General features: G+C 38.7%; 1 protein-coding gene across 4 annotated transcripts in view; it reads left to right on the forward strand.

The window, feature by feature from the left end:
- The window catches only part of myo7aa (myosin VIIAa), a 58,258-nt gene that overhangs the window by 26,623 nt on the left and 11,145 nt on the right, over positions 1 to 20,490 (forward strand). For all 4 annotated transcript variants that reach the window (XM_058387311.1, XM_058387313.1, XM_058387309.1 and 1 more), the window contains 18 exons: positions 50 to 208; positions 2,808 to 2,900; positions 3,482 to 3,576; positions 3,745 to 3,829; positions 4,824 to 5,042; positions 5,450 to 5,767; positions 6,309 to 6,512; positions 6,765 to 6,941; positions 8,439 to 8,528; positions 8,819 to 8,946; positions 10,669 to 10,795; positions 10,911 to 11,030; positions 12,680 to 12,853; positions 14,191 to 14,418; positions 15,002 to 15,169; positions 18,112 to 18,229; positions 18,350 to 18,476; positions 18,742 to 18,911. In XM_058387311.1, coding sequence (XP_058243294.1) covers positions 50 to 208; positions 2,808 to 2,900; positions 3,482 to 3,576; positions 3,745 to 3,829; positions 4,824 to 5,042; positions 5,450 to 5,767; positions 6,309 to 6,512; positions 6,765 to 6,941; positions 8,439 to 8,528; positions 8,819 to 8,946; positions 10,669 to 10,795; positions 10,911 to 11,030; positions 12,680 to 12,853; positions 14,191 to 14,418; positions 15,002 to 15,169; positions 18,112 to 18,229; positions 18,350 to 18,476; positions 18,742 to 18,911 — 2,800 coding nt within the window. The remainder of the gene's footprint in view (positions 1 to 49; positions 209 to 2,807; positions 2,901 to 3,481; positions 3,577 to 3,744; positions 3,830 to 4,823; positions 5,043 to 5,449; positions 5,768 to 6,308; positions 6,513 to 6,764; positions 6,942 to 8,438; positions 8,529 to 8,818; positions 8,947 to 10,668; positions 10,796 to 10,910; positions 11,031 to 12,679; positions 12,854 to 14,190; positions 14,419 to 15,001; positions 15,170 to 18,111; positions 18,230 to 18,349; positions 18,477 to 18,741; positions 18,912 to 20,490) is intronic.

Consider the following 20,490-nt stretch of genomic DNA (forward strand, 5'->3'; position numbering starts at 1 on the left):
ATCCTCCTCCATGTAGAGTAATTAAAAGTTGTCGGGTCTCTCCTCCCAGCTCTTTGACAGGGAGCTGTGTGTGAGGCAGCTCCGCTACTCAGGAATGATGGAAACAATTCGGATCCGGAGAGCTGGATACCCCATCCGCTACACTTTTGTGGAGTTTGTGGATAGGTATCGTGTCCTCATGCCTGGAGTGAAACCTTCCTACAAACAGGTAAATAAGGACACATGAATTCTGTGAGTTGACATGGAATAAAAGCTTTCAGGCCATTTGGAATGTGTTGTAATAGTAAATAGGGATTCAGCAATCCTGAGTTTTTAGTTTTAACACAATGTTGATGCAAAAGCTGGGCCAGAACTGGTACACTGGTGGGATCCTGTTTTTATATATTTATTTAATTATAGAAAAGCAGTTTTAAAAGTCTTGATATAAGAACAATACTGCTGCAAAGCTAATGATGACTAAGGCAGTAGTTTGGCCAAAAAATAAAGAAAAATACTTACCCTACTTGTAACCAAGTATGGAACCAAGGTAACCAAGGTATGGAAGCCTATTTCCACGAAATAGAAAAGCAAAAGATTGCATAACATCTTTATTTTACCAGCAGTGTGTCAGAATACTAAAATATTATCTTACTAATATAAATTATATTTAAAAATATAATTATATATATAATATATATAAAATATATATATAATATATAAAATAATATATAAAAATATATATTAATACTAATATAATATTATAAAAATAAAATCCTGATTCATTATTTCAGAATTCTCATTATTTCAATTATTTGGAATCACAAAATATTTGTTTATTTTTTAAAAAATATTTATTTATTATCTCAAATGTCTGATGTATTATCTCCAAATTCTGAATTATATTATCAGAAGTCTAACTTCTCAATTTTATCTCATAATGTTATCTTGCTATTTCAAGATTCTCATGTTTTGTCTCAAGATTTTGACATTTAAAAATTCAGAATGATCTCAAAATAAAAAAAAATTAAAAAAAAACATTTTTTTTTTGCACAGACATTATTGCAAAATTATGTAGAGTCATATCATTGTTGTTACTTGGATAAAAAATATTTTATCATGTTGAATTTTTAGAGTTGCATATCAGCCACAATGGTTTAGAGAACTATTTATCGTTGGTTAATATTCAGATATTGATTACACTGCTCTACATTCAATCACACGATATAGCTATCAAAGTTTGTTAGCTATCAAACTAATCTGCTAAAAACTAGCAAAGTAGGTAATCCTGCATTGATATGATTTTCACTACACCGTATATATAACTTATATGGACTTTCATTGAGTATGATATGTTGGACATTTGAAATTGGTGTCTTCAGTTTTCCACAGCAGCTACAAAGCTACTGCAACTGACCAATGTACACCGGACAATGTGAAGCACCATAATCTAATTTTTGAACAAATTATTTTGTTAAAGATCTCAGTAAGTTCATATTTACAAATATGAGTTCAAAATAGAGCTGTATTATCATCTGAATAATTTCCAGTCAATTGTGGGAAGCAGGTTTTAGTGGTCTCAATAATACCAAACTGCATTATCCAGTGATTCTGCTTCACCCATCACATTGCTGACCCCAGTTTTGTTTATGTTTATAGATTACGCTCTGTCCTCATCAGCAACTCTGCAGGACTGAAAATCTGGATGTGTTTTGAGGAAGATATTTAACAAGCAGACTTTGGATAGGACAGATGTCAATTAATTGGCACATTAGCCTCATAGAAAAAATTACAACTCAAGATGCCTTGGTTAAACAGTTACTTATGGAGTGAATTAAATTATGTAATTTTTTTGCTAAAACATTTCTATAAAATGGGATTTTAATTACCCCCATAATAATATTAAATAATTAACATAACTACATAATTAACACTAAACAAATTTACAATTCAATCTGAATTTAGATTTTCTCACCAGTGGTGATTTGATACCAATAAAGGGTTGGTCCATCTCTTAGAACTAAACTACTGGACATTTAATACTATTGAAGATATTTAGAGCCCTCTGGATGAGTGGCGGAGAAATAGAAATAAAGAGAAATAATTATCTATACAGAAAGATAAATTAAATAAAAAGAAGTAAGAATCACTCGATGCTGAGGATGACCCTACACAGATAAACTAAAGATCATTATGAGATTAGTAAGGATGTTACCACACAGACACCCTGTGACACCAGATGGCTGTGGATGTTCATCTTTGGATAGCTTAAAGCCTGGAGGTTTCAATCTCCATCATTGAACAGCTGGAATATCTTCAGTTTCATATGAGAGACTTAAAGGATGCTCAAGGATGCTTAAGTTCCTGATAATACACTTAAGCTCTATTTGACTCCTTAGTATACAGTTATAGAAGAGAAATGATGTAGAATCACACTATATGGTGTCACCTAGATGAGGATGAGAAAGTCTTTGAGACTCATGAGAAAATCTTTGTCTTGTTGTCTCAAGATGTCTTCACTTTGCCATTGTTGGCTCTGGCTTGCTCATTAAGAATTTATTTACATTTTACACTTCATTTTTTGGTCATTTTTATTTTTATTTAATTTGGTTTGTGGCAAAGGGAATTGAACCATAAAAATGATACATAGGACTCTGCTAGTCCTGGAGCTGCTATTAATACCGAGTCTAATTTGGGACAAATGCATTGCTTTAGTGTCGCTAGTTCTTTTTACTGTAAATTCATGGTGCTAAATAACATTTAGTATTTGCAGTGAAGACAAGTTACAGGACATCTGATCTCCATTCTGCTTTTTGTTTCTTCTAATTAAGGAGGATCTGCGAGGGACCTGCCAGAGAATTGCTGAGGCTGTCCTTGGCAGAGATGATGACTGGCAAATGGGAAAAACCAAAATCTTCCTGAAGGTACATTATGTGAATACTACAGTACATTAGGAGGTTCATAAAAATAATTTATATAGTCTGTGGGAAATTACAAGCAGAAGCATTTCATTCAAAAACATTAATACCAGAATGCTGCATTATGAAATTTTGGGTATCTAAACTGAACATTTCTAAACCAAAGATCTGGAGACAGGTGACCTCAAACAGACATCATTTGGTTCTCTTCTCTATTGGTGAAAAGAACTGTTTTTTGCTGTCCGGAAAGAAACTTGAGCCAGAGGTCAAAGTTCAGGAGAACGTTTGTCCACTTCCCTGGTGCCATGGACAGTTTTCCACTCAGTGTTGCTTTATCAAGGTTTTCAGCTGCCAGAAACAGGAAGTTTCTTGCTGTGGGAGTAAAACAAGGGCATTGCCAATACTTCCTACCAGGAAGTGACACCATTAGACCAGGATAGAGGAAAATGTAATACAAGTACAACTGGGAAAATGCATTAAATTGTTATTTAGCTGTAGTGCTTCATAGGAAATCCTTTTGTTTTCTGGTGAATACTGTACTCAGAATTTCCAGAAATATGAAACAGCTCTTTTTTCTTTTTTAACAGGACCATCATGATATGCTTTTGGAGATTGAGAGAGACAAAGCCATCACTGACAAAGTCATTCTCATACAGAAAGTTGTCCGTGGATTCAAAGACAGGTACGTTCAGTAAATAACTCTTGATCCATGGCAACACCTCAGGAAATGATCAAATCCTTTATGAACTGGGTAAAGCAGATTAACCAAAGGAAACACAAAACTATCCAGGAGGTCCTTGACCACTGGTACTGATCATTTCCTGCTTCACAACCATTCTTATTTTAATAGGTCTAACTTCCTGAAAATTAAGAAATCAGCTCTTATGATCCAGAAGACTTGGAGGGGTTACATCTGTCGGAAGAATTATGGGGCGGTGAGTCTCTGTGACTTTTTCAGTTAACTATTTAAACTCTCAGATAAGTATTCAGTAATTCATCTTCTACTTACTCAGTGACTAATATGAATTATTCAGTAACTACAGCGTTAAAGTGACAGTGAGCAAGAGTCATTTGGCCTTTCAGTGGTTGTGATATTAAAGTTCAAGTGGAACTCAATATAATATCACGGGTGGTTTTCATACGTCATACATGCCATTCTGAAACGTCTAGCAATCAATATCTGTGATTAAAACACTCTTTGCTGATAAGAAAACTTTTAGATGGACAATTTCATGCTCCCAACTTTATGGGAACAGTTTGGGGATGACCCCTTCCTGTTCCAACATGACTGCACACCAGCGCACAAGGTAAAGTCCATAAAGACATGGATGAGCTTGGTGTGGAGGAACTTGACTGGCCTGCACAGGGTGCATGAATTAGAGCGGAGACTGCGAGCCAGGCCTTCTCGTCCAGCATCAGTGCCTGACCTCACAAATTCACTTTTAGAGGAAACACACTCCTAAACCTTGTGGAGAGCCTTGAAGCTGTTATAGCTGCAAAGGGCGGGCCAACTCCATATTACATTCATGTGCATGTAAAGGCAGACGGAATGAGCCTGGCTCACAGTCTCCGGTTGGGAGCATGAAATTATCCAAAATGTCTTGGATAGGGGTGGATATGGAGGGGTGTCCCAAAACCTTTGTCAATATAGTGTAGATAGATAGATAGACGGATGGATGGATAGATAGATAGATAGATAGATAGATAGATAGATAGATAGATAGATAGATAGATAGATAGATAGATAGATAGATAGATAGATAGATAGATAGATAGATAGATAGATAGATAGATAGATCTAAGTAAGTAATCTAAGTAGCCTCGTCAGTTCTTATTTGTTTAGTCACTTTGAAATGCTCCCACTAAATGCTAACAGCAACCTGACCATATGATATAGCTGATATACTCACTATGTCCTGTGTGTTGCAGATGCTTGCCGGATTCTCACGACTCCAGGCCCTGTACCGCTCCAGGAAGCTCTATCAGACGTATCATGTGACCCGGCAGAGGATGACCCTGTTCCAGGCTCGCTGTAGAGGTTGCATGGTGCGTCGGGCGTTCAGACACCGGCTCTGGGCCGTCATCACCATCCAGGCCTATACCAGGGGCATGATCGCTCGCCGTTTATACCACAGACTCAAAGGAGAGGTAAGCAGAGAGCACAAAGCCAGACACTAATCAGGGATTTGGTGTCTCAGTGTAGTGAAAATCACTTACATCAAAGCTCTGAGGATTATGGACTCATGGATACATAAAGTATGTGAAAAGGTTGTTAAGATTTGATGTGGTATTCTCAACACCACACTTATTTTATCCTGAAAATAAATACATTTTAGTGAGGTGAAAGTCCAAAGTCTTGATGCTACTACAACTGTTTATCTTTGGCAAAATTCTACTTTACATTCTGTAATTAATTAAATAAATCAGTCATCATTATTATACTCATAATTTAGGAGTCATACACATGAACATATTGACTGGAAATAATTATCGTATCTTCTCATCTTCATCACTCTCCCTCATCACTTCTCCTCATCATCCCTCCTGTTCCTTAGTACAAGCGGCGACTGGATGCAGAGAAGATGCGCTTGGCCGAAGAGGAGAAGCTCAGGTACCAGATGAGTGCGAAGCGGGCCAAAGCCGAGGCCGAGCGGAAGCACCAGGAGCGACTGGCCCAGCTAGCACGAGAGGATGCAGAGCGGGAGAAGAAGGAGAAGGAAGAGGCACGTAGGAAGAAGGAGATGCTGGAGCAAATGGAAAGAGCTCGCCATGAGCCTGTCAATGACTCCGACATGGTGGATAAGATGTTCGGCTTCCTGGGAACCACAAACTCTTTCCCTGGGCAGGAGGGCCAGGCACCCGCTGGGTTTGAGGTGAAGACCCTCTTCTGGTCATTGTAATTATAGGTTATGACGAGATTTATTTATATATTTATTTATTTAATTTAACTTCCTTATTAAATTGGCAAAACCTTTCCAGAAAATTCCAGCTATTTGTTCTAATTTTAAATTGGTATTAAATAGAATTACACTCCCTATCTATCTATCTATCTATCTATCTATCTATCTATCTATCTATCTATCTATCTATCTATCTATCTATCTATCTATCTATCTATCTATCTATCTATCTATCTGTCTATCTATCTATCCTTTTATCTGCATGTCTGTCTGCCTGCCTTTCTATCTGTCATTCATTTTGTCGGTGTGTTTGTCTGTTTATTTGTCTTTCTGTTTGTCTATTTGTCTTTCTGTCTATCTATCTGTCTATTTGCATGTCTCTCTTATCTGTTTTTCTGTCTGTTAATTTGTCTTTCCATCTGCCTGCCTGTCGATCTGTCAGCCATTCTATGCATCTATGTATTTATCTATCTTTAGTGTGATCTTAGTGTGTGTGTGTGTGTGTGTGCACTAGGACCTGGAACGTACTCAAAGGAATGTGGAGGAAGAGGATCTGGATGAAGCTCTTCCTCTCCCCGAGGAAGAAGAGGAGGATCTGTCTGAATATAAGTTTGCCAAATTCTCAGCCACCTACTTTCAGGGCACCAGCACTCACACATACATGCGCCGGCCGCTCAAGCAACCCTTACTGTTTCATGAGGATGAGGGAGATCAGCTGGTGTGTACTACTTTATAAATCTCCTTCTGTCCTAATACATAAGTTGTTTTTAATCACTCATGAAGAACAAAACTTTATGACATATGTGTATGATATATGGGTTAGGGTTAGGGTAGGGTTCGGTAAAGTAACCCTAACCTTAACCTGATTTATGGTATATGTATAGTACATCTATATTCATACCCTTCTCAGCTTTATTCCAGTGTATTTGTACTAAAAAAGCTTTGTGCTTTGTGTTTCTGCATCCTGTAGGCTGCGCTAGCGGTGTGGATCACAATTCTGCGATTTATGGGCGATCTCCCAGAACCGAAGTACCATACAGCCATTAGTGACGGCAGTGAGAAAATCCCTGTAATGACCAAGATCTATGAGACGCTGGGGAAGAAGACCTACAAGAGGGAGCTGCAGGCTCTGCAAGGAGAGGGAGAGGTATGGGGAAGGGAAACGTGTTGTTTTGTTTAGTCTTTATTCATTCCAGGAGGTTGTGTGTGTTAAAGTGGGCTTTATAAATCATTATAAGACTCATAAATTGTTAAAATAATTCAAAACACTTTATGAGAGTTTGACGGACTATGAGGATCAGAGAGCAGAAAGCAGAATAACAATCTGAACACACCATGTCCACAATCCTAATAACAAGAGTCCATAAACTTTCCAATAAGTAATAGTTATTAAAAATCCATATTCAGTGGGAATAAGCATTTACCTGAAGAGAAAATACTACTGTACAGTAATAAACTGTCATCCAATAGCAAACACTCAAATATCTTTATAATACATTAAAAGTTAAAATTGGAAATGTTATTAGTTACATACACAATCATACACGGCATGCAATTAAATAATTTCAACAATTGTTCAGTCATTTAAAAGAATTTAAAAGTAAATAAAAAATGTAAAAGTTAATCAAATTAAATTAAATTAGCTGTACAGAACAAAGGAAATATAAATAGACAAAATATAAAATCTTACAGCATATGAATACAATACAACGACTGATGATATGAATATTATGATATTATGATATGACATTATGCAATATAAATATACCCAATTTTGCAATTTTGGTCACTTGCCCATCCTCAGGCATAAAATTATGAGCACTGACAGGTGAAGTGAATAACACTGATTATCTCCTCATCATGGCACCAGTTAGTGGGTGGGATATATTAACATTTTGTCCTCAGAGTTGATGTGTTAGAAGCAGGAAAAATGGGCAAGCGTAAGGATTTGAGTGAGTTTGACAAAGGGCCAACTTGTGATGGCTAGACCACTGGATCAGAGCATCTCCAAAACTGCAGCTCTTGTGGGGTGTTCCCGGACTGCAGTGGTCAGTATCTATCAAAAGTATCCTGGAAGTATCCTATAAGTCTTGTAACCCAGGATCTGCTGCTAACATCTCGGTGCCAGATACCACAGCACACCTTCAGGGATCTACTGGAGTCCATGCCTCGACGGGTCAGGGCTGTTTTGGCAGCAAAATGGGGACCAACACAATATTAGACAGGTGGTCATAATGTTATGGCTGATCTGTGCATTAGGGAGTATATATATATATATAACATTTCAGCTGTAAATTCTAATGATAAAACAGTTACACTACTCACAAATATGTTTGGTTCGAAGTATTTGATTCATTTTCTATAACAGCAGCTCTGACAGTAGCACCAGCTGTGATTTAAATCATGGTTTTTTACAATACAGCATACTGCATAACTCAATAATGTTATGTTTGCATTGGAACGATTTCTTGTCAGCTCTCTGTGCATACCTCGGAAGCCGTTTCTCATCATCACATGCAAACGTTCCATTTATTTTAAGTACGGCTTGCGGTGAGGATGTTTTCACTGCCCCAGTTCATTGAGCTACGGTCTGGCTGCTTCATGATTTATAAGCTTCTCTCTGTCTGTGTCCCTCTTCCTGCAGAATGCCCACATTGAGAGTCCTAAGAAGAACAGTGTACGTCACAAGCTAGTGTCCCTCACCCTTAAGAAGAAGTCAAAGATAACTGAAGAGGTGAGGGACGATGTGTTCAGCATGCTCATGGGCACCTCAGTATGACGCACACACTGTTTTTTTCTCTATCATTGTGGATTTCTTTCTCTACCTTAATTCTATTTTTTGGAAAATTGATGCTTTCAATATGCTGAACATGTGGGAAACAGAAATGATCTCATTATGCGTTACCTGCCTTTTTCTGTATTCTGCAAGACCATTAGAGCATATATAAGAGCGGACTAGCATATAAATTCACAAAAGTGTTCAGAGTGACTTAAGAGTCTTGCTTTTGCTAACATTTCTGCTAGGTGACCAAGCGTCTGAATGACGGAGAGTACACAGTGCATGGGAACAGCATGCTCGAGGACCGACCTACATCCAACCTGGAGAAACTTCACTTTATCATCGGCAATGGCATCCTCCGGCCTGGACTCAGGTCACACCTGCAAGATCATGATGTATAAATAGCGAAGACTTTCAAAGAGAAAAATTACTTTCTTTGCTAAAGTTAAGATAACATAACATAAGGCTGCTTCAAAGTACACAAAAGAAATAAATCTAAATATGCTAAATATATGTAAAATGTACAAAAAAAAAGGTGCTTGAGAATTAAGATAATATCGCACATAATATGATCTTGCACATGAAATTAGACACGATATTAGCATAGATATTGTAATATTTTGTAGCGTACATAAAATACAGTGATACAGTTAGTGTTCATTATGTCACCTCACCTCTTTACTAAAAGGGGAGGAGTTATAGAGTTGATGGCTACTGCTGGGAAAGATTTCCATGCATGGTTTATCCCGTATTATGTTGTGTTCATGCCTTAGCAAGATTATTGATTGAAATTTTATTCTAATACAGTACTATGGCACGAGTGTAAATGGCACATGGAGGGAACGAAGCAGCCCCTAACATCAAATTACAACATGGGCAAAATAACCATTACACACAATTATTCTATAAATAATAATATCTATAAATATATTATCTAAATATTTACTTAAACAGCTGAAATAAAACCTTTTCTCCAAAAATATCACTCTCAAAAAAATGTTATTTACAAAGGTATTAAAATGTTATAATGCCGTTTTTTATGGACATTTTTATTATTTATTACTATTTTTATTATAGTATTTATTTTATTATTTATAGACATGCACTATTTTAATAATTTTACTGATGCAAAATATATCATTTCTCCAAATAATTAATTCCACTTATACCACTACAATGTTTTTCTAGTACTTTAATAATTAATGACACATCATGCTTTTTATCCTTTTATACAGTAGTTACATAAGTGATATTATGAAATGTCTCCATGATGAGTTCCTGTTCCTGTTATCACTTATAATTAAGCAACTATAAAGATTTATAAGATCCTTTATCCAGGGCAGCACGGTGGCTTAGTGGTTAGCACTGTTGCCTCACAGCAAGAAGGTCCTGGGTTTCAGATCCCAGGTTCGAACAGGTTTTCTGTGTGGAGTTTCTCGACCGGTTTATGCCGGGTACTCCGGTTTCCTCCCACAGTCCAAAAACATGCACATTAGGTTAATTGGTCATTTTAAATTGCCCATAGGAGTGAGTGTGGTTGACTGTCTATATGTGGCCCTGCGATGGACCTGGCGACCTGTCCAGGGTGTACCCCTGCCTTTCGCCCAATGTGTGCTGGAATAGGCTCCAGCAGATCCCTGTGACCCTAATTAGGAATAAAGTGGGTATAGACAATTGATGGATGGATACTTTATCCTGAAGATTATTTCATGTAGGAAATTATATGTGAAACATATTAAAATAACATGTTTTTGAAATTCTGCTTATTATTAGGTGTAGCTTCCCAGTGAATTAGCTGCTATAATAGGCGCAGTAGCATATTAAAACAGACAGATTTATTATATAAACCTGTAATTTATCTTACAGTTAATGACAGACCTGTGAGACAGCTACTGACAGAGCTAATATAGAAAATCTTCCACTCCAACCGATTGATTGCTCTTAGTATCCAGATTATATTATGTATTATTTGATATGTAATCTTATTATTTATACCACTTTATTTGTTGTTATTTAGTTCACCTGAAATGAAAATGAGTATATTTTAGCCATACTGTAGTAATTCTGCCCTGATGCCTGTTATTATAATCCACAGAGATGAGATCTACTGTCAGATTTGTAAGCAGCTGAACCAGAACCCATCTAAAAGCAGCCATGCTCGAGGCTGGATCCTCCTGTCCCTGTGTGTGGGCTGCTTTTCACCTACTGAGAAATTTGTCAAGGTGAGAGCTGACGATTTGACTTGGAATTTGAATTGTTAATAACATATATTCAGGAATGTATGTATTTTTAGACATGGACTTGATTTAAGTATGAAATTCTGAAATATATCTGCAGTATCTGAGGAATTTTATCAGCGGAGGGCCTCCAGGATACGCTCCGTACTGTGAGGAAAGGCTCAGGAGGACGTTTGTGAATGGCACCAGAACACAGCCGCCCTCCTGGCTCGAGCTGCAGGTAGGATCACTCCTTCATCTCGCACTCAGCAAAACCAGACCTGTGGCAATATATAACCTTGCTCTATGTATTTATAAAGAGCTTCTGTCTGAAACATTTTGTCTCTGAAGAGAGGACTTGCAAAGCACTGAAAGAATTCTCTCTGCTTTAGCAGTAGCTTGTGTTTTCCCTTCTGTATGAGAAAAAAACAGCTAAGACAGAGCTGTGCTCCAACTAATAACACAGTAGCTGAAATAACTCCATAAAACTTTTTAATGATGATCCTGAGATTTTTAGACAAGTTATAGTGGAACAAAAATGATATGCTTGTCTGGCAAGAAATAAGAAAACTTGTAAATAATAAAAAATAATGAAATAAAATAATAATAATAATAATAATAATAATAATAATAACTCTATTAATTATTATTTAAGATTCAAGGCATGTTCAGATTTAATAATAACCTGGTGTTCATCACTAAAAAATATTTAAAGCCATCAACCAAGGTCTCGATTTTTGCAAAATGTTGCCAAATATGAAATATGTATCAGTAAAGGACAAAATTCAAAATACATATACACCTACAAAAATAGTTTTGAGCTCACCCTGCTTTTTTGCTGCCTGCATGGAGCTGTAACCTCTGAGAGACACTGAATGGCTGAGAAAGATTTATGTAAAGTTGAGCATAGATGTGTAAATACTGGATGAGTGTGTGTTAGGTAGGTAGTGTAAAAAGGCCAAATATCTGTATCTGTAAATATCTGTATCAGATATTGGCTTGAGTTTGTACACCGATCAGGCATAACATTATGAGCAGTGAGAGGTGAAGTGATTATCACTGATTATCTCATCATTTCACCTGTTAGTGGGTGGGATATATTATGCAGCAAGTGAACATTTTGTCCTCAAAGTTGATGTGTTAGAAGCAGGAAAAATGGGCAAGCGTAAGGATTTGAGTGAGTTTGACAAGGGCCAAATTGTGATGGCTAGACGACTGGATCAGAGCATCTCCAAAACTGCAGCTCTTGTGGGGTGTTCCCGGTCTGCAGTGGTCAGTATCTATCAAAAGAATTCCAAGGAAGGAACAGTGGTGAACCGGCGACAGGGTCATGGGCGGTCAAGGCTCACTGATGCACGTGGGGAGTGAAGGCTGGCCCGTGTGATCCGATCCAACAGACAAGCTACTGTTGCTCAAATTGCTGAAGAAGTTAATGCTGGTTCTGATAGAAAAGTGTCGGAATACACAGTGCATGAAGGGTCAGGGCTGTTTTGGCAGCAAAAGGGGGACCAACACAATATTACACAGGTGGTCATATGGTTATGCCTGGTCTGTGTATATTCTGTTTCATGCAAAAGATGCAATCAGCTATACATAGGAAAATAAGGAAAATGTATCTTGCACTTTCATACCATTAAAATTAAGCATCCCTCCTGCACAATGGTGCAAAACTATCATTGCTGGATGTCGTGTTAATGACAAGAATGCAGTAATGAAGCTTAAAATGTTCTACAGTTCCTGATTATTTCAACCTCATAGATTAAACATTAAGCTTTAAACATCTTGTTTTAAAAAAATGAGAGAGGTTCAACTTGTTCCATCACATACTGACAGTTTGTCCTGCAGCTTTAATGAATATTATGACATGGTTTGTATTGTTTACCCTGTCAGGCGACTAAATCTAAGAAGCCCATCATGCTGCCTGTGACTTTTATGGATGGCACCACAAAAACTCTGCTGACCGACTCGGCCACCACGGCCAAGGAGCTGTGTAACGCACTGGCAGACAAAATCAACCTCCGAGATCGCTTCGGCTTCTCTCTGTACATCGCTCTGTTCGACAAGGTACGCCTTTTACACTTCAGGAGAAGAACAGTATGAAAAATTCACAATTTAACTTAATAACTTAACTTTTATCTTAAAAAAGAAATGGCTTTGTACAAACACAAATCTGCTTACTACATCCCATTTTCAGACATCTAAAATATTTAGAATATTAAACTGACCTGTTAATAGGATTTAGTAGTTGGATCAGTCTTCATTAGTTTATCAAAACTATTGTTGTTTCAATATGTCTGTTGTTTTCAGATGTTTAATAGTTTTTGTAGTGTATTTAACAAAAAGTGTGACATCATCCTTTACAGAATTACGCAATAGTTTTAACGGCATAACTATATGTGCTTTTCATTTCACTGTATACTGGTGTATCAGCACAGCCTCAGTATCTGCTATAGCTATCAAATTCTGTTCAATATATTTGAATAGCAATGACGTTTAATGTACCCTCCACAGACTTTTTTGTAACCTGCTGAGGGTGAAATTTGTGTTGCTTTCTAAAGCAAAGTTCACCGATCAGGCATAACATTATGAGTACTGAGAGGTGAAGTGAATAACACTGATTATCTCCTCATCATGGCACCTGTTAGTGCGTGAGATATATTAGGCAGCAAGTGAACATTTTGTCCTCAAAGTTGATGTGTTAGAAGCATGAAAAATGGACAAGAGTATGGATTTGAGCGGTAGTCATGGGCGGCCAAGGCTCACTGATGCACATGGGAAGTGAAGGCTGGCCCGTCTGATCCAATCCAACAGACGAGATACTGTAGCATAAATTGCTGAAGAAGTTAATGCTGGTTCTGATGTCCGAATACACAGTGCATGACGGGTAAGGCTGTTTTGTCCACAAAAGGGGGACCTACGCAATAATAGGCAGGTGGTCATAATGTTATGCCTGGTCAGTGTATATCACAATACTGTAAAGTTTCAGAATTTACTCGCATGATTATTTCTATACATTTAGTTTAATATAACATTTTACATTACTATTACAGTGTTACACTTTTTACACAATTAAGCCAAATCCCTAATGGTTTCCTATCCATGAATTCTTGCTTATTGATTTAATATAGTCACATATTAGAACCAAAACAATATTTTGTTTAAACCTTCAGCCACAAAGTGTAAGTGTATATGCAACTATTTTATTTTATATCGAATTTGAAAATAAAAAAAAATTAAAAACATGAAAATATAGTATGCTATGCTATATAGTATTACATGCATTTAAAATGTATGGCCTTTTTCTACATTAAGTAACACAATGCTTATTTTTCCCAAACCTTTAGTTTAGAGAGTAAGACATTTTCTATGCAGCTTTAAACATTGTCCCTCTCTCTCTGTAGGTTTCATCTTTAGGCAGTGGTAATGACCACGTAATGGATGCCGTGTCTCAGTGTGAGCAGTATGCTAAAGAGCAAGGTGCTCAGGAGCGAAACGCCCCCTGGAGACTGTTCTTCAGGAAGGAGATCTTCACACCCTGGCACGACCCCACTGAGGACGGAGTGGCTACCAATCTCGTCTACCAGCAGATCATACGTGGTGTCAAGTTCGGAGAATACCGCTGTGACAGGGTACAGCCTTTAGTCTCAAATATTAATCTGTGTGAAAGTACAGAGAAGGAAATACTGGAAATAACAGGACAGGTCACACCCCCTAAACTATTGCATGCTGATGAATAGAGAGAGAAAAAGAAATTTCAATCTAAAACAAAGTGCTCTGTTTACAAGAGAAACTTATTCCATTTCAAGCAGAAAATGGGAAATAGCCATAAAAGAAAATAAAGGACATCTAACTGGCAAAACAAATAGAGGTCAGGACACATTTTACTTTTGTTATCTGGGAAGGGAGCATCATTCATAATCCATCTGAGCCTCAATGTAATTTATAACTTTTAAGAGTTAATAAGAGATGCAATCGTTATCTATATTCTTTCCCTAGCTTCGAAATCTAACATTTCCTTACTGAATATTTACACCATATTTCAACATAATAAACTTTGTTTATTCAATCTCAAAAGCCATTACACAATCCCTATCTTTCTGTGACTTCTCTTTTATTATTTATTGTTACTCTTAGTCTGATTCACTTCATTTTTCTTCCTCTTTCATGACCCCTGCAGCTCTTACTTTTCTCTGTCCTCTGCTGATTTTCCAGGATGATCTAGCTGAACTTGCCTCTCAGCAGTACTACGTGGACTATGGCTCTGAGATCCTGGTTGAGCGTCTCCTCAGCCTCATTCCTTCCTACATCCCAGACCGGGAAATCAGCTCTGCCAAGTCAGTGGAGAAATGGGCACACTTTATCATGGCAGCCCACAAAAAGGTGTGTGAGCAAAAATGTAGCATACAGTATATGTATACAGTGCAGTGATTGATATAGTAGTATGAATGCTTGGAATATAATATTGCTATATACCTGTTTTATGTCCAATTTAAATATTGTCACAGTAGAAAACAAACAAAAACAAGTATGCTTCAGAGAAAAATTCTGTCAGATAATTTTCTTAGAAAACTGCATAACTACCTTTTTATGTAGATTTTTCATGGTTTTATGCAGTTTTAAAGGGAATGTCTACAGTGAGGGAAAAAATTATTTGATCCCCTGCTGATTTTGTACGTTTGCCCACTGACAAAGAAATGATCAGTCTGTAATTTTAATGGTAGGTGTATTTGAACAGTGAGAGGCAGAATAACAACAAAAAAATCCAGAAAAACGCATTATATCAGAAAAGTTCTACTCTGATTTGCATTTTAATGAGTGAAATAAGTATTTGATCCCCTATCAGTCAGAAAGATTTCTGGCTCCCAGGTGTCTTTTATACAGGTAAGGAGCTGAGATTACAGTAGGAGCACTCTCGGGGAGTGCTCTTAATCTCAGCTCGTTACCTGTATGAAAGACACCTGTCCACAGAAGGAAGCAATCAATCAGATTCCAAACTCTCCATCATGGCCAAGACCAAAGAGCTGTCCATGGATGTCAGGGACAAGATTGTAGACCTACACAAGGCTGGAATGAGCTACAAGACCATCGCCAAGCAGCTTGGTGAGAAGGTGAAAACAGTTGGTGCGATGATTTCCAAATGGAAGAAACACAAAAGGACTGTCAATCTTCCTCGGTCTGGGGCTCCATGCAAGATCTCACCTCATGGAGTTTCAATGATCATGAGAATGGCGAAGAATCAGCCCAGAATTACACTGGAGGGTTTTGTGATCTCAAGGCAGCTGGGACCATAGTCACCAAGAAAACAATTGGTAACACACTACGCTGTGAAAGACTGAAATCCAGTAGTGCCCCCAAGGTGCCCTTGCTAAAGAAAGCACATGTACAGGCTCATCTGAAGTTTGCCAGTGAACATCTGAATGATTCAGAGGAGAACTGGGTGAAAGTGTTGTGGTCAAATGAGACCAAAATCCAGCTCTTTGGCATCAACTCAACTCACTGTGTTTGGAGGAGGAGGAATGCCTATGACTCCAAGAAGACCATCCCCACCTTCAAACATGGTACTGCACATTAAGGTCCTGTAGTGGCCTAGCCAGTCTCCAGAGCTTAATCCCATAGAAAATCTGTGGAGGGAGCTGAAGGTTTGAGTTGCCAAACGTCAGCCACAAAACCTTAATGACTTGAAGAGGATCTGCAAAGAGGAGTGGGCCCAAATTCCTTGAGATGTGAGATGTGTGCAAACCTGGTGGCCAACTAAAAGAAATGTCTGACGTCTGTGATTGCCAACAAGGGTTTGCCACCAAGTACTAAGCCATGTTTTGCAAAGGGGTCAAATACTTATTTCACTCATTAAAATGCAAATCAATGTATAACTTTTTTGAAATGTGTTTTTCTGGATTTTTTTGTTGTTATTCTGTCTCTCACTGGTCAGATAAACCTACCATTAAAATTATAGACTGATCATTTCTTTGTCAGTGGGCAAATGTACAAAATCAGCAGGGGATCAAATAATTTTTTCCCTCACTGTATATATCTATGTCATGTCATGTCATGTCATTGTCTCCAACTTATCCGGAGCCGGTCGTGGGGGCAGCAGTCTAAGCAGAGATGCTCAGACTTCCCTCTCCCTAGACACTTCCTCAAACTCTTCCGGGGGGATTCCAAGGCGTTCCCAGGTCAACCGCGAGACATAGTCCCTCCAGCATGTCCTGGGTCTTCCCCGGGGTCTCTTCCTGCTGGGGCATGCCCGGAACACCTCCTCAGGGAGATGTCCAGGAGGTCCCCTTTCGATGTGGAGCAGCAGCGGCTCTACTCCGAGCTCCTCCCGGTTGACAGAGCTCCTTACACTCTCTAAGGGAGCGCTCCGCCACCATACGAAGGAAACTCATTTTGGTCCCTTGCATCCGGGATCTCGTCCTTTCGGTCATGACCCAAAGCTCATGACCATAGGTGAGAGTAGGAATGTAGATTGACTGGTAAATCTTCACCACAACAGACTGGTACATAGCCGCTGCACTGATCCATCTCTCATCCTCCATCCTTCCCTCACTCGTAAACAAGACCCAGAGATACTTAAACTCCTCCACTTGACTCAACACCCCATTCGACTTGGAGAGGACAAGCCACCTTTTTCCGATCGAGAACCATGGCCACATATTTGGAGGTGCTGATCCTTATTCCAGCCGCTTCACCCTCGGCTGCAAACCGCCCCAGTGCATGGGGGCTGCCTCTCACTATGAGGCACTCCAGAATAGTAGAGGGTCCAACCTCTCTCAAGGAGTTGGGTTCCAGAGCCCAGGCTGTGCGTGGAGGTGAGCCTGACTATCTCTAGCCGCTACTGCTCAACCTCCCCCACCAGTTCAGGCTCCTTCCCCTCCAGTGAGGTGACATTCCATGTCCCAAGAGCCAGATCCTTTGACATTGCACCGACCCCTTATTCTCCTTCCTGCGGGTGGTGGGCCTACAGGAAGACAGGCCTATGTCACTCCTTCGGCTGTGCCCAGCCGAGTCCCATAGGCAAAGACTCGGCCACCAGGTGCTCGTCTGGGTGCCCCAACCCCAGGCCTGGCTCCAGGGTGGGTCCCCGGTAACGCCAATCTGAGCAACGTAACAGTCTTTGATTTTTTACTTCTAATGAGGGGATTTGAACCGCTCTTAGTCTGACCCGTCTCCTAGGACCCGTTTACCTTGGGAGACCCTACCAGGAGCACTAGGCCCCCGACAACATGGCTCCTAGGATCATCTGGGTACTCAAACCCCTCCAACACAATAAGGTGGCGGTTCTATCTATCTCATATTAGTATGATTTCTGATTTCTTCCACAGGGTATTTACACACAGAAACGAGTGGACCCTCAGAAGGTCAGAGAGGAAGTGGTAGATTTTGCTCGATACAAATGGCCATTGTTATTTTCAAGATTCTATGAAGCCTTTAAATTTTCAGGTATACAACCAGACACTCATTTATATATCAATTTAAATTAATAATGGAAACAACTTCAAATAATGAAGCATGGTGTCATCACACAGCATGACATGTGTTACATCTTTTTTCTTGTAACAGGACCCAGTTTACCTAAAAATGATGTGATTGTAGCAGTGAACTGGACTGGAGTTTACTTTGTGGATGAACAAGAGCAGGTTCTTTTAGAGCTCTCCTTCCCAGAGATCACTGCTGTCGCCAGCAGCAAGTATGAAAATACTCACAAGACTTTTATTATGGCTGTTATGTTCTGTTTTTCATGTGTCATGGGTCTCTATACAAACTGTTACAAACAGCTTACAAATGAGAAATGATTAAATAACAAGATCATGATCATCATTAAACAACCATTTTTTTTCCATTTAAAATAAATTGTTGCTTTCATTAATCATCTATGAAAAATTTAAAAATATAGACTAGGGACATATCTCACTCAAACTAAAGGAAGTTTTTTCTGTTGTCTGTATGAGCAGAGGCAGTAAGCTCCAGGGCCAGAGCTTCACCTTGGCCACCATTAAAGGGGATGAATACACCTTCACCTCCAACAATGCAGAGGACATCCGAGACCTTGTTGTTACTTTCCTCGAGGGCCTTAGAAAGAGGTCGAAGTTTGTGGTAGCGATACAGGACAACCCTAATCCAGGTAAATCACTGTATAAATTTTATTCATTCGATTCTTCATATACATTTTTTGTGGAGAACAATGAAATATTTTAAGATAGAATTGTTTGGCTGTTATAAACACTGCTCCCTAAGTGCAGAAGTCTTTATACTGAAGCTGATTCATGGAGAATGCCTTTATAAACATAGCAGTGGTGGTCTGAATGGAGGACATGCCATTGTATGCTGCATATTATTGTTATTATGTGCAGCTCATGTGTTTCTTCAGTTCATTGTCATTTTGTTTACAATGTCATTGTCATAGTGGAACAGATCATCTCCCATGCTTGTCACATCAGACCCCTGTGAATGATCCCTGATGTATCTTCTATAAAAAATCGTCTATACAGCCTTTAACACTAGCTATCCTTATTCGTAGCTGGATAATATGCATAATATGTGGTTCTGATAATACGGAGCCACATGACATGATTGACATGATAGTTATTATTTAATAGCCATGTTTTCATATGGAGGCATCTACTTATATTGAGATATCTTTTTCCTGGACACAAAATACATAACTCATTGTATTGTGAAATGGGTGAGACCCAGAGAAATCGATTAAATTAGACCATTGTGGTCCCAGTAACCAAAGCATAGAGATGATTCATAATATTAACCTTCAGTCTTGGATTGATGTATAATGACATACTGGAGTGGAGTTGTGACATTCTTAAAACAAATCATTATTTTACACAATTCATGGCCATCTTAGGTAATAAGTCATAGACATGAAAGAATTAGTTTATGGCTTAAAAATACTTATGGCCTCAGGCCTGATTTTAGTCAGTTTCTACACTTAGTCTCTGACTGAGTGAACTGGAATGATGTGTTTTTGATAAGATGTGTTTATATGTGCCCATTTTCATCATTCTAAAAGGGAGGTGGTAGCTTAGTGGTTAAGCCATTGAACTACTGATCAGAAGGCTGTGAGTTTGAAGCTCAAGTCCACCAAGCGGTCACTGCTGGGCCCCTGAGCAAGGCCCTTAACCCTGAATTGCTCAGTTGTATGAAATACTATAAATTGTAAGTTGCGTTGGATAAGGGTGTCTGCAAAAAGGCAAAAATATAAATGTAATACAGTCTGATTGCAGATTCTGAAAGCACTGTTTATATCAACCTTAAATTTTGCAATTGGATACAGTATTCCTTTTCATTTGCATTACATATATCTTCAACAAAACTGTGCAAGTGCCACGTGTCTGTCATTGTGTTTACACCAAACTCTAAGCCAGAGGTGTCCAATCTTATCCACAAAGGGCCAGTGTAGGTGCAAGGTGCAGGTTTTCATACCAATCAAGCAGGAGCCACGCCTGATTCCACCTGTTTAATCAACTGATCTTGTTTTTCAGTACATTCTGGTGTGGCTTTTGCTTGGTTGAAATGAAAACCTGCACCCACACCGGCCCTTTCCGGATAAGACTGGACATCCGTGCTCTAATCTCTAAGCTCAGAGCTGCCTTGGACACGACACTAAACATCCTAAGTGGTTTTGCATTATCAACATATATAAAAATATCACCGCAATGATTTTCATAAAATGTTACACGAGAATTAGA

The sequence above is a fragment of the Hemibagrus wyckioides genome, linkage group LG04 (assembly GCF_019097595.1).
Source record: "Hemibagrus wyckioides isolate EC202008001 linkage group LG04, SWU_Hwy_1.0, whole genome shotgun sequence".
In the NCBI taxonomy this organism is placed as follows: domain Eukaryota; kingdom Metazoa; phylum Chordata; class Actinopteri; order Siluriformes; family Bagridae; genus Hemibagrus; species Hemibagrus wyckioides.